The 14,453-nt window shown below is 43.8% G+C and overlaps 1 protein-coding gene across 1 annotated transcript in view; it reads right to left on the reverse strand.

The window, feature by feature from the left end:
* The window catches only part of CACNA1B (calcium voltage-gated channel subunit alpha1 B), a gene marked incomplete at both ends in the record, with an annotated part of 192,014 nt that overhangs the window by 66,309 nt on the left and 111,252 nt on the right, over positions 1-14,453 (reverse strand). Inside the window, one exon of the mRNA XM_080708432.1 lies at positions 3,747-3,873. Within this exon, the coding sequence (XP_080564558.1) occupies positions 3,747-3,873 (127 nt within the window). The remainder of the gene's footprint in view (positions 1-3,746; positions 3,874-14,453) is intronic.

Below are 14,453 nucleotides of genomic sequence, written 5' to 3' on the forward strand. Positions count from 1 at the left end.
CCCACAGTCGGAGACAACAGCCAGGTGGCTGGTGGGAACTGGAATTCTTGAGAGGATGTCCTAGGGTCAGGGGTGGAAAGGCCACAGAAACCTATAGCAGGGTCAGCGAGCAACAGCTCACGGGTCAGTCCAGGCTCCATCATGTGACACTGGAAGTATAACTCTCTGATGGATAATCTACAGCCTGAAGCCCAAAGCTGACAAAACAGACCACCTGGGCCTTTATAGAACAGATGTGCTGGAGGGAGGTGGAGGGAATGATTCAAAGACAAATGTTAGCCCTAGCACTCTTGCCGGGAGAGGCCTCTCCCTGTGTGAAACGTCTGGGCGTGGACCGTGTGTGCTTGTGTGCAGGCCTCTGGCGCTGTGTGGATGCACCACCACAGGCTGGCCTTCTGCTTCGGGCCCCACTTGACCTCATCACCATTTAACGCTGCTGAGCATCATCTGGGCCCTGGGGAACCAGGCGAGAACAGGACAGCTGGTCGCTGGCTCGCAGAGCACCAGCAAGAGGTGCAGACACCCAGACAGGAGACTCCCAGACACGAACCAAGGCCATAGCACAGCAACAAATGGCAGCCAAGTGGGAAGGCTGATCCCCAAGGGTGGGCAGACCGTGCCCCACCACGGCAACCATGGCCTCCACAGGCACGCCCGACCACCGCTCCTCCAGCTTCTTCCCCTCGCCTCCCAGTCCCCAAGGGCCCCCGCTGTGCAGAGTGCTCCACCCCTCCAGCCACCAAGCACCGACTTTCTTCCTCCTCACCCTCTGCCCTTGGCCTCCTTACCTCTGTCCCATGCCCAAAGAGCTGCCCTGCCTAGGCCCTGGCTGCCTGCTGGCATTTCTTTCCTTGGCACTTCTGCTTTGCTTCGAATCCAGTAGGTATTCAGTGCAGTCTGTGGCTGTGTTTCCCTACCCAGCTCTACCTCCAGTGCAGACCCCCAAGGCCACCTGGCCACAAGACATCCCAGCTCTACAGGACCCAGCAGTTAGCGAGTCTCCTTAGCTCAGCCAGACTCCCAAGAACACTGCTGGCCTCAGTGAGCACAATGCCTTCTGCCAGCCAGTGAGCAGAAACAAAGTCTGTCCTGATGCCTCTCTCCTCCTTCTACATATGATTCATCATCAAATTCTGCCAATTTGGCCTCCAACATTTCTCCCCAAGCATTTTCCTTTCAAAGCCCTGTACTTTAACTACCCTGGCCAAACCTCCCATATCTCTTCCTTGACCACTTCCTAAGGGATCTCCTGCCCCCATTCTTCCATCAAAGGGCCCCAAAGTGCAATCAGATGTGCCGCACTATCATACCCCCCCCAAATCCTTTAGATTTCAGTTGAGATGTCACTCCCTCCAGGAATGCCACCGTCCCCCCTCGGCATATACGAGCGAGCGTGATAAACGCTTGCATTCGGCAAGGCCCACGGAGGCCATGCCCCGAGGAAGAAGATGTCATCTCTGGCAAAAATATTCCCTGCTCTTAGATTTCTACACTAATAAGAAGCTCCAATGATGTAAAACAGGATCCCAAGAATTAGAACTATGGAAAAAGTTGAGTCCATGAAAGATAAATTTTCTAGATAAATTTTCTAGTAAAAATGTCCGAACCCTCAGAATTTCTCTATATTGTTCCAGCTGTAATAAAGGGCAGCCAGAATTCAGGGGCTGCAAAATTCCTTTCAGTTTTTTCCACAGGCAGGTCCTTTGATCTAAAGATTAGCTCTCAGCACCTCTCTGTCAGCAGGGGAAGCTGCAAACCCACCTCTTGCCCCATTTCCCAAAGAGATGTAAAACTGTCTCTGGAACCTGGGCCATTTGTTTTTCCTCTTAAGAGATGCTAATAAGCTCTTATCTGGCCTTAAAAGGCCTACCGTTTGTGACTCAGCAGCAGGACAGTAAAAACTCAAAAGTCTGCCTTAAAACCATGCATTAAAGAACAATTATAGAAATCCAATCACCTGTGTTATAATGTTTTTGCCCTGTCTACTAACTGTAATATAAGTATTGCCTTACAGGGGATGGCGGAGGAGACAGGACCAGACAAATCTGCAACGCAGCCCATGGATCTTGATAAAGGAGGGCCTGGACTAAGCCCTAGAGACAAAAAGACTCTGGAAGGATCAAAAGAGATCCTAGAAGACTGAATTTCCCCAAAACGGACTTTGGGGTGTGACTCCCCGCCTTTACGGATGCCTGCCTGTCCCGGATGCCTTTCCGGACTCCAGATCTTGCCCCCGAGGGCTCACCTGTGAGGCCAGAAACCTGATTCCAATGACAAAGGCAAAGGGGGCTGACTTTAATCACCTAGTCCCAGACGAATCTTAAACTGTGATGCCATGGATCTTCTTTTATCCTGTTTATCTTGTTTACACTTAATGCCTCACTATTGTCCTTTGGTGCTTACACAGGGTATAGGGTATAAATACTGGTGATGGAAATTAAAACATTGTCAATTGCACAGAAGGCAGTTGTCCATGTCAATTATTTCAGATTTTTTTTTTCCCGGAGAGGAATCTCCACTTTTAGCGCCGTGAACAGGAACCTAAAGGAGTTTATTTCATAAAAAGGGAAAAAATCACTGCAGATAAGTGGCTGCCGAACTGCAACCAAAACCCTTGTCCATCTTTCTGAGGATCTCGGTCCCAAAAGGACTCAGTGCCAGATTTATTGCCCCCAGGACTGAGCAAGCTCGCTGCAGCACAGGAAAACCCTGACCTCTCCTCCCCATCCCAGGGCACCAGCGCCTCCCCTCCCACCATCTCCATGCTGAACTGGCTTGCCGGTATCTGCTAAGCTCCCTCCACATGGTCAGTCCTGGCGGGCTAAGACCACAGCCACCCCAGGTAGCACTTTACTCCTAACCTAGCAGAGTACAGGGCCTTGAAGGGAGGGGACAGAGTGGGAGAATGGGTGAGGAGAGGTGTGGTGAGTGCAGGCCAGGTGGCCAGAGGGTCAGCGACAGTGGCTGTTGTTGCTGCCCTCTGACCTGCTCATCACCCACCCACTGTGGCCCAGCCAGCTGGTACGGGCTCTACCTTGCTCTCTCCCTCCTCAAATCCTTACCTCAGACTCAACTCTGAGGCTGCTACTCCACTTTCCTGCCTCCTCTGTGTCCTCCTGGCACTCATCGTGTCTGACATCCCGAGTCTCACTGACTTGTGCTATTTGTTGTCTGACTCTCCTACTCGCCCATACACCTGGTAAGAGCAGGCGTTCTTATGTCTTAGTCATCACTGCATATTCCTGAAGCCTAGAACGAGGTCTGCGCACAAATGGTGGCTGGATTAACGAGAGCAGTAGACTGAGGATGGATAATGAGCTATCACAGGTGAGCACACGAGGGAAGCGACAGACGTGTGTGTGGTGTGCACGTGTGTGCAAGAGGCATGGCCAGCACAAGGGAGAGCAAAGAGGAGGTGGGCATGACAGGCACAGCCCCGGCCCTGTGCACAGCAGCAAGAAAACACTGCTGGGAGAGGAGGGGCACAGGCTCTAGGGCTGACCCACCACCACGGAGACACCACCGTGTCTGCGGAGAAGGCACAGAGTGCTTTTGCCGCCCATCTATAAAATGAGGTGATGGGATCCTCATGGGACTGCCATAATGCTTCAAATGTGTGTGTAGGTAAAATGCATGGAATTAGTCCCCACAGGGTACACATCCACGCAGGCTGGCTACGGTGTTCACACGGGTCGAGGCAAGCAGACAGATGGGCAGGCACATGCGTCGGCAGGGAGGAGACTCACAGGTTGGTGGGGCTTAAACAGAACATGGAGCTGTATGGGACGATGGGCCTGGGGCCACTTCTCAGCACATCATCAGCTTCCGCCTCCTTCTTCCCCTCTGCTTGGCTCTCCAGGTCCACGTTACCACCTACAAGGACACATGGCCTCCAAGTTAGGGTGTCACACACATACCGCACACACATGGCTCTCTCCCAACTCCAACTCCAGGCTAATGGGGCCAGAGTGGGCCAGCCAGGGAGGGCATGGGCCTGAGAGCACAGCTTACCAGGCACAGCAGGGCTAGGGCAAGGGACAGTCAGGATGATCTGCCCTGGAGCTGAGGGACCAGGTGCCATGGTGACCCTGACAGTCCCTTTTTCAGAAGCCTCCCTCAAGATGGAGGCTGCTGGGGAGAGGCTAAAGTCAGGCAGTGTACCATGGTGTACTTGTGGAGGCCTCCAAAGCCTGCAAACCCCTGACCAGGGGCTGGCCTGGGCCCACAGACCCACAGATGCTCCCTGAAGCTGTCCACGTGACTCAGCTCGAGATGGGAGCAGGACCTTACAGAAGGGGCAGGGAGTCCTGGAGGACACAGGCCCAGAGAGGCCTTAGCCATGCTGCTCATAGTCCCTTCTCTCTGGGCTCTAACCCATCTCTGCCCATCCTAGGGACCCTTCCCTCCCTCCCTCCCCCCCTCCCTCCCTCCCTCCCCCCCCTCCTCTCCACCCTACCCCCAGGTTTGCTCTCACAAAGCAAAGTCCCTGGGATAAAACGGCCACATGCTTTGTTCACTTTACAGTGAACTGTTCACATGGCATTCAGTAAGTCTTCATTCTAACTATGCCAGCATGTGTCTCAGTTCTTCTGGGACTCAGGGGCAGAGTACAGTGAATTGAGCACCTCCCACTACTGCTTGTCTCATTTCCACTGCTTTAAGGAAACATAAAAGCAATGAGGGTACTAAGAAACAAGAAAATGCAGCCCCAGTGCTTGGGAGGTTGAGACAGGAGAATCACAGGTTTGAGGCCAACCTCAGAAACTTAGTGAGACCCTGTTTCAAAATAAAAAAAAGGGCTGAGAGTGTAGCTCAGAAATAGAATGCCCTGGGCTCAATGCCCAGTACCAAAAATAAAAAAATAAGTAATTAATTAAAGCAAGAGATATGAAGCTGCTTGTCTTCCAGAGCATCCTGTGGGACCACAGCTCTCAGTCTCTCCAGGTAACTGCTGGACACTTGGGCCCTGCAGAGAATGGCTGGGATGGAGAAAACACACTGAGCTAAACAGAAAAGTGACTGCACCCAGCAGCCCAAATGTCTGCTCCAAGGCAGAGATGGCCTCCTGTAAGCACTTTCAAAGTGACTACTTTTGAAACAGATGCTATCAAATTTCTCCTCTAAAAGCATGAATTAGACAATGTGAGAAAGTAACAGTCAGTGCTTATTAAAGCCCTAAAAATCTGTTAATTAATGAGGTACTATCTCCAAGGAAAACCAAGCATGCACACAAAAAATCTGTACTCGCAAAAGTCTGTTATAAGTTATTTTATAGTGAAAAATTTTAGAACATGCAACCATAGATCAGCTAAATAAAATGAAGCATCATATAACAAATATTAACAATAGCTAGAAGATGCCAGGCATGGTGGTGCACACCTGTTACCCCAGTACTTGGGAGGCTGAGATAAGATTGAGGCCAGTTTCAGCCACTTAGTGAGAGCTCAGCAACTTTGGTGAGATTCTGTTTCAAAATAAAAAATAAAAAGGGCTGGGGGTATAGCATGTTGTTGCTGCTGGGTTCAATTCCCAGCAGCAACAACAAATGCCTAGAAAAGTCTACAGAAGACAAGACTGTGATATGGTAAGAAGAGAGACTCAGAATTGGACCAGTGGGAAGACTGCTTCTCTGCAAGAGAAGAAACGCAGTCGGAACTCAGCAGGAGACTGTTGGAACATAGTTAAATTGGAAGGTGCACAATGAGCAAAGGACTGAAAAGAGTCCTGTGCATCTCATCTGATGAGTGGAGAGCTCAGGCAGGAGCCATCTTGACAAGCCCACGCTGCCACTGGCAGCTGCGGGAATCCAGCCACTCCTGGAGATGGTCTCCAGAAAAGAAGATAAATCCTGTCACACCAGCGACTGCAGAAAACCAACATGAAAATGCAATCGTATTCTTCTCTCCATGTTTGAATACCTAAAAAGTGCAAATTTCCAAGCTACCCAGCAAACTCCTGTGACTCCAGCTGAACTCATTGGGGCCAAGAATCTATATTCTTCCCGCAAGGTCCTGAGTGGCTACAATCTTGTCACGACTATGAGTTTACAAATAGTCCCAGTGTGAGCCTGCATGGCTGCAAGAACTTATGTGGCACAACCTAACTCAAGTGTTGTGAGTTTGCAGACCATCCCTGAGGAGGCAGGGCAGAGGTTGCCATCAGACACATCAGAAACATAAATTAGCAGACAGCCCTAGTGACACTTGGGTTGTCCACCCTGCCCCTATAGGATCTCCAGCTTCAGCAATCACCTCAACCCAGCAGTGGTGGTATCCTTGGGGCAAAAAAACTCAGTCACTATGATGCAGGCTTAGGACTCCTGGTGAAGTTTGGGTCCTGTGAATACAGACTCCAAAGGCCTGCAAGTTTTCACATGATAGCAGCTGCTAGAACAGCTGTGGTGTCCATGGAGCTAAATAGGTCATCCAGCCATACCCAGGTTCAGAACAATACAATCACCTGGAAGAATTTGGGCCCCTTGAGCAGGGAGGCAGGGGCCTGCAGAATCTCACATGATCACAGACGGCAGGGCAGCAGCAGTGTCCCTGGGTAAATATAACTCAGACAGCTATGTGGCTGCAGGCTGGAAGCACTACAATTCCTCACCCAATGGAGTTTTGGCCCAGCTGAGTTTGTGCTCAGCAAGCACAGAGGCCACCAGCCATCAGGGTCTCACATGACTGAAGCCAGCATAGCAATAGTGGTGTTCCTGGGTCATTAAAACTAGCCAGCTGGACTACAGGTTCAAAATGTTGTAATCAATAGCCCTGCTGATTCTGGCCTGGTGAGTATAAAGGCCAGTAGCCAGAGACTGCTGCTTGCTGGCACTGGCTAAATACTATATACTATTAAAAAGTTTCTGGGGGACTAACTCTAAACTCTGGTTATATGAGACAGATTCATTGAGGCAAATGTATATCACCAGCACAGGACTTATTATAAGCATACAACAAACAGACATAGGATTCCTACCCAGAGAAGAGGATGTCAACACAAAAGAGATAAAAACTTTAATGTGTCAGTATTAAAAATTGCTCCAGCTAGGTGTGGTAGCACACACTTGTAATCTCAGCATTCGGGAGGCTGAGATAGGAGGATCACATCTCATGGACATCCTCAGCTACTTATTGAGGCCCTTTGCAACTCACTGAGACCCTGTTTCAAAATAAAGATTAAGAAAAATAGGGCTGGGGGTGTAGTTCAGAGGTAGAATGCCCCTGGGTTCCATCCCAGTATTGCAAAATAAATAAATAAATAAATAAATAAATAAATAAATAAATAATTGTTCCAATACTAACTTCTAATAAAAATATAAAAAGCAGTCAGACTCTGGGTGCCATGCAGGCACTCAGGCAAGGAGAAGCACAGCGTGGCTTGTTGCATTCCAGAACTCCCCTCTCCTCTGCCCTTTGTCCTAATGTGAATCCATAGTAAGAATGTAGAGACAATTTAAGCCCTACAAATATATAAAAAACAATTAAAAGCCCTAAGATCACAGTGAATTTGCCTGGTACATTTTAAAGATGTAAAGAGAACAAGGACCTTACGCCTTGCTCCTAGGGATTACACACAGTGACACTGGCTGTAATCAGTGCCTCTGTTCCCTTCTATTCTTTGTGACCCAGCCTTCATATGTGAAATGTAAACTCCATGGGTTACTCAAAACACTGGTAGTTAATAGGCAACCAATACATCCTGATACAATAAAGGTAGAAAATATAGATTATTAGGCCCTATACTTAGTAAGTACAGTTCTTGTCTCTCAAGAAGGAAGGTACCACCTGACTAATAAATAAGTTACTAGCCGGGCATGGTGGCCCACGCTTCTAATCCCAGCATTCAGGAGGCTGAGACTGGAGGATCATGGTTCGCGGACAGCCTCAGCTACTTAGTGAGGCCCTCCGCAACTTAGTGAGACCCTGTTTCAAAATAAAGAATAAAAATATAGGGCAGGGGGTGTAGCTCAATGGTTGAATGCCCCTGGGTTCCATTCCCAGACCTGCCAAAAAAAAAAAAAAAAAAAAAAACAAAAACTTACTAGCCCCTTGTCTTGGTATTCTCATAAGAACATACCAATAAGAAAACAGTATTTAAGGGCCAGGTTCAGAGGAGTGAGGCAGAGTTTCATGTTCAGGCTCTCCAGTGTGTCTCTTGGGCTCACTGTTCTTCTCTTTCCTTTCTGTTTTCTACTGACTTTGTAATAAAGATTTGTTAAAGCTGCAATCAAGCTGTTTGTTAGTCTAATTTCCTGATTCAACATATGTATCTGAATTTTGGAAAAGAGCCCTTAGCGCTGTTACAACTGTAACACTTAGAATCCTGAAAACATGAAAATGAAGGCCAAAAGGAAAAAATGAACTCTCACAACTCCACAACAAAGGAAATCACCAATATTCAACTGTAAGAAGTGCCAGAATGAGAATTCAGGATTTTGATTATCATTATGATCAAAATGCTTAAAAATTAAATCTGAGAAAGTATAAAGAACATGAGATATCAATAAAAAGATCCCCTAAATTATAATAAAAAGAAGCACAGAATGAAAGACACAAAAATTAAATAAAATCCTCAACAGAAACCATCACTGGCAGGCTAGACCACATGGAAAATAGAGGCTCACTCTTAGAAGACAGCTCCTTAAAAACTGACCACAAAATCAACAATACAGAGAACACAATATGACAAAATTACCAGAATATTCAAGAAATCTGGGATAATATTAAATGACCAAACTAAAGATAATAGGCGTCGAAGATCTAGACTAACAAACCAAGGGAATTAGAAAGTTCTTCAGAGAAAAAAAATTGGTGACTTACCCAAACATGGAAAACAAGATAGACATCCACATAGAAGAGACATTTAGAACACCAATTAGATAAGATCAAAGAACTTCTCCACACCACATAATGATCAAAATTACTAACACAGAGGTCAAAGAGAGAATTGTAAATGCATCTAGAGCAAAAGGATAGGTGGCATTCAGGGATGTAACAATAAAAATCACTCTGGACTTCTCAACCAAAATCATGAGAACCTGAAAAAAAAACTTCCAACTAAGATTAATACATTCAGCAAAGATATCTTTCAAAATTTATAGAGAAATAAAATCCTTTCAAGACAATCAGAAACTAAAATAATTCATGACTACCAAGCCAGGACTAAAGAAAATACTTGGAAGCCGGGCATGGTGGCGCACACTTGTAATCCCAGCATTTGGGAGGCTGAGACAGGAGGATGGTGGTTCAAGGACAGCCTCAGCTAATTAGTGAGGCCCTCTGCAACTTAGTGAGACCCTGTTTCAAAATACAAACTAAAAAATAGGGAAGGGGGTGTAGCTCGGAGGTGGAATGCACCTGGGTTCCATCCCCAGACCCGCAAAAAAAAAAAAAAAAAAAAAGAAAAGAAAATACTTGGAGAAAAAAAGCACAAAGAAGAAATAGAAATAAACAGTGAACCAAAGAGGAATTAATTTAACCAGATAAACAACTAAACAGAGGATAATAACACTATATTTAATGGAAAATATCACTCAGATGATAGTAAATAAAAATCACCTCTCAATAGTAACACTGAATGTCAACAGTCTCAATTCTTCAATTAAAAGAAATAGACTGGAAAACTGAATTAAAGACCATATTCCAACTATATGCTGCTTTCAATAAAATCATCTTAAAGACAAAGATAATCATGGGCTAAAGGTGAAAGGATAGAAAAAGATATTCCATGCAAATGGAGACCAAAACAAACAGGAGTAGCAACTCTCATATCTGAAAAAGCAGACTTCAAGTGAAAACTTAACAGAAGAAACAAAGAGAATAATTTCTTACTGATGCAAAGAACAATCCAACAAGAAATATAATGATAGTAAACATTTATGCTACAAATGTGGGCACACCACTTTCATAAAACAAATTCTACATGGCATTGATACTCATATAGAAACCAACACAATAATATTGGGAGACTTCAACACACCTCACGCACCACTAGATTGATGGGGTGTGTGCATACAGCGCCTAACAAGATGCAGCCTCCCTCCGCCTGAGCGGCCTGCAGCCTAAGGCAAAGCTTTAGATAAAGTTTAAGAACTTCCGCAGTAAAATGATTCAGCAGAAAAGGGGCTAGGATGGCGCCTGGAGGAAGCTACGAAGGCGTGGTTTCCCCAATCGTTATGGGTGGGGAGACTGAGCAGTTTTCCCCTTTTTACCTTTAAAGGAGGTTCCGCACACATGATTGGCTCATGTACTGGCCTGGGATTGGCTGTGAACTACATGTAGTGATCTTTATCCCGACAGGCTGGGCTGTTTCCCATGGGAATTCCCCTCGTGGTTTTGTGCTATATATATGATTGCTTGGAGAGGAATAAATGAGATCTTGCTTGACTTGACTCCCGGTTCGTGTGTGTGTGTGTGTGTGTGTGTGTGTGTGTGTGTGTGTGTGTGTGTGTGTGTTCAAGCCGTCGGCACTCTACCTTCCTGCTCAGGCCCACCACTGATGGGGGGCAGGGACCCCCATCACTAGATGAATCTTCCAGACAAAAAATAAGTAAAGCCTCTTCAGACCGAAAGAATACTGTAAACTAAATGGACCTGATAGATAGATACAGAATATTCCACTCAACAACAGTTGAATACACATTCTTCTCAGTTGCTCTTGGAAACCTCTCCAAAACAGATCATATTCTTGGCCACAAAGCAAGTAATGTGAAAATTCAAAATATGTATTATAATTCCTTGCATCTTTTCAGATCCTAATGGAATGAAAGTAGAAATAAACAATAGGAAGATAAAGGAGATTGAATGGATACTTCTGAATGAGGATTTGATCATAGAAGAAATAAAAGAAGAAATAAAAAAATTCCTAGAATCAAACAAAAATAAAGATGCGACACACCAAATCTACGGGCTACTTTGAAGGTGATTTTAAGAGAGAGATTCATAGCATTGAGTGCCCACATAAGAAAAACAGAAAGTGACCAAATAACCTATTAATATATATCAAGACCCTTAGTAAACAAGAGCAGACTAATCCCAAAGCCAGCAGAAGGCAGGAAATAAAGTCAGAAGCCAGGCATGGTGGTGTATACCGGTAATCCTAGTACTTGGAAGGCTGATACAGGAGTATTGCAGGTTCAAAGCCAGCCTCAGTAACTTAGCAAGGCTCTCAGCAACTTAAAGATATTCTGTTTCCAAATAAAAATAAAATAAGGCTGAGGTATAGCTCGGAGGGAGAATGCCCCTGGGTTCAATCCTCAGTAACACACACACACACACACACACACACACACACACACACACACACACACACCAGAGCAGAAATCAATGAAATAAAGAACAAAAAAAACCCACAAAATATCAACAAAACAAAAAGCTTTTTTAAAAAAAGATAAACATATAGACAAGATTGATAAACCCTTAGCCAAATGAAACAAAAGAAAGAGAGAATCAGCCCAAATTATTATAATAAGAGATGAAAAAGTAGACATCACCAAAGACAATAGGAAAATTCTGAGGATCATTAAAAACTAGTTTGAAATTTTCTACTACAATAAACTGGAAACAGAAGAAATCAACAAATTTCTAGACGTATGCAACCTACCTGAATTGAAACAAGAGGATATAGAAAACATAAGTCAACCAATAGCAAGCAAAAAGATAGAGGCAATAATAAAATGCCTTCCATCAAAGAAAAGTCCAGGTCGAGGTGGATTCTCAGCTGAGTTCTACTGAGTCTAATCCCACTGCTTCTCAAATTATTCCATGAGAGATAAAAAAATGAAATTCTTCCAAATCCATTCTATGAAGCCAGTATCACCTCAATACCAAAGTGAACAAAAATACCTCAAAAAGAGAAAATCACAGATCAACATCTTTGATAAATACACATGCAAAAATTCTAAATAAAATACTAGCAATACACATTCAAAACCATATCAAGAAAATTATACACCATTACCAAGTTGGTTTCATTCCAGGGATGCAAGGCTGGTTCAATATATGCAAATCAATACATGTAATTAACCACATAAATAGAACTAAGGACAAAAACCACATGATCATCTCAACAAATGCTGAAAAAGCATTTGACAAAATTCAACATCCGTTCATGTTGAAGAAAACTTCAGAAAATTTAATATAAGGAATTTACCTTAACAACATAAAAAGCAATGTACAATAAACCCAAATCCAACATCCTACCAAATGGGGAAAAACTGCAATAATTCCCTTTAAAATCAGGAACAAGACAAGAATGACTGCTACTACCACTTCTTTTTATTTTTTTATTTTTTTATTTTTATTTATTTATTTATTTTTTGGTGGTACTGGGGTGGAACCCAGAGGCTTTTTACCCCGGGCTATACTCCCAGACCTTTTTTATATTTTATTTGGAAACAGGGTCTCACTAAGTTGCTGAGAGCCTCACTAAGAAGCTGAGGCTTCGAACCTGCGTGATCCTCCTGTCTCAGCCTCCTAAGTGCGGGGATTACAAGTGTGCGCCACTACGCCCGGCTCTTCCACTCCTTTTTAATATAGTACTCAGAACTCTAGCCAATAAGACAAGAAAAGAAATTAAAGAAATGCAAATAGGGAAAAAAGAACTGAAAATATCTCTATTTGCAGATGGCATGATTCTACACATAGAAGACCAAAGAACTCAACCAAAACACTTGTAGAGCTAATAATTTCAGCAAAGTAGCAGGATATGAAATCTGTCTATAAAAATCATTTGCTTTTCTATCTGCCAATCATGAATCCACGAAAAAGAAATCTAGAGAACAATTCCATTCATAATAGCCTCAAAAATGGGAATAAATATAACCAAGGAGATAAAAGACAACAACAATTAAAATTATAAATCATTAAGGGAAGAAATTGAAGAAAATCTTAGAAGATGAAAAGACCCCCCCCCCATGCTCTTGGATAGGCAAAATATTTATCAAAATAGCAACTCTATGCTGGGCATGGTGGCGCACGCTTGTAATCCCCGCACTTGGGAGGCAGAGACAGGAGGATCATGCTGGTTCAAAGCCAGCCTCACTGGCTTAAGAGACCCTGTTTCCAAATTTTAAAAATATATAAAATAGGTCTGGGAGTGTAGCCCGGAGGTAGAAGGGTTTCCAGGAACCCCAGTACCACCAAAAAAAAAAAAAAAAAAAAAAAAAAAAAAAGCAACTCTACCAAAAGTTATGTACAGATTCAATACAATCCCTATTAAAATACCAATGTCAGGGCTGGGCGTGGTGGCCCACGCTTGTAATCCCCGCGCTTGTGAGGCGGAGACAGGAGGATCACGCAGGTTCGAAGCCAGCCATGCTAGCTTAAGAGACCCTGTTTCCAAATAAAAATATAAAATAGGTCTGGGAGTATAGCCTGGAAGTAATAGGGCTTCCAGGAAACCCAGTACCTGCAAACAAAACAAAACAAAACAAAAAAACAAAAAAAAAACAATGTCACTATTCACAGAGCCAAAAAGAAGTCCTAAAATTCACATGGAAGCTTTGTATGATGGTGCACACCTTTAATTCCAGTACTTGGGAGGCTGAGACAAGAGAATCATACATTCATAGACAGCCTCAGCAAGTTAGCAAGGCCTGTTGCAACTTAGTGAGACCCTGTTTGAAAATTAAAAAATAAAATAGGGTTGGGTATAGCTCACAAATATCCTTGGGTTCGATACTTAGTACTACTACTACTAATAATAATAAAATAATGAAGGAGGAGGAGGAGGAGCCAGGCATGGTGGCTCACACTTGTGATCCCAGCATTTGAGAGGTTGAGACAGAAGGGTCACAGTTCAAGGACAGCCTCAGCTACTTAGGGAGGCCCTTTGCAACTCAGTGATACCCTGTTTCAAAATAAAGACTAAAAATTGTCTGGGAGTATAGCATGTAGGTACAGTGACCCTGAGTTCTATCCCCAGTACCACACCAAAAAAAAAAATACACATATATATACATACACACACACACACACACACACACACACACACACACACACACACACATATATATATATATATATATATATATATATATATATATATATATATATATATATGAATAGCCAAAGGAATTCTCAGCAGTGGGAACCATGCAGGAGGCATCACAATACCTGACTTCACATTATACTACAGAGCTGTAGTAATAAAAACAGCATGGTATTGACACAAAAACCAATGGAATAGAAGATAAAGAAACAAATCCACATATTTATAGCCTGTTGGTTTTTGACAAAGATACTAAAAACATACACTGGAGGAATGATAGCTTTTTTAACAAATGATATTGGAAAACTGGTTATCTATTTGTAGAAAAATAGAATTAAACCTCAAACCTCTCATCTTGCACAAGAGTCAACTCAACATGGATCAAAGACCTGGAAATTAAACCAAAGACTAAAATTACCAGAGGAGGGCATAGGACCTATGTTCCAAAATATAGGCAATCTGTAGAA

The sequence above is a fragment of the Muscardinus avellanarius genome, assembly GCF_963383645.1.
Source record: "Muscardinus avellanarius genome assembly, chromosome: 13".
Lineage (NCBI taxonomy): Eukaryota > Metazoa > Chordata > Mammalia > Rodentia > Gliridae > Muscardinus > Muscardinus avellanarius.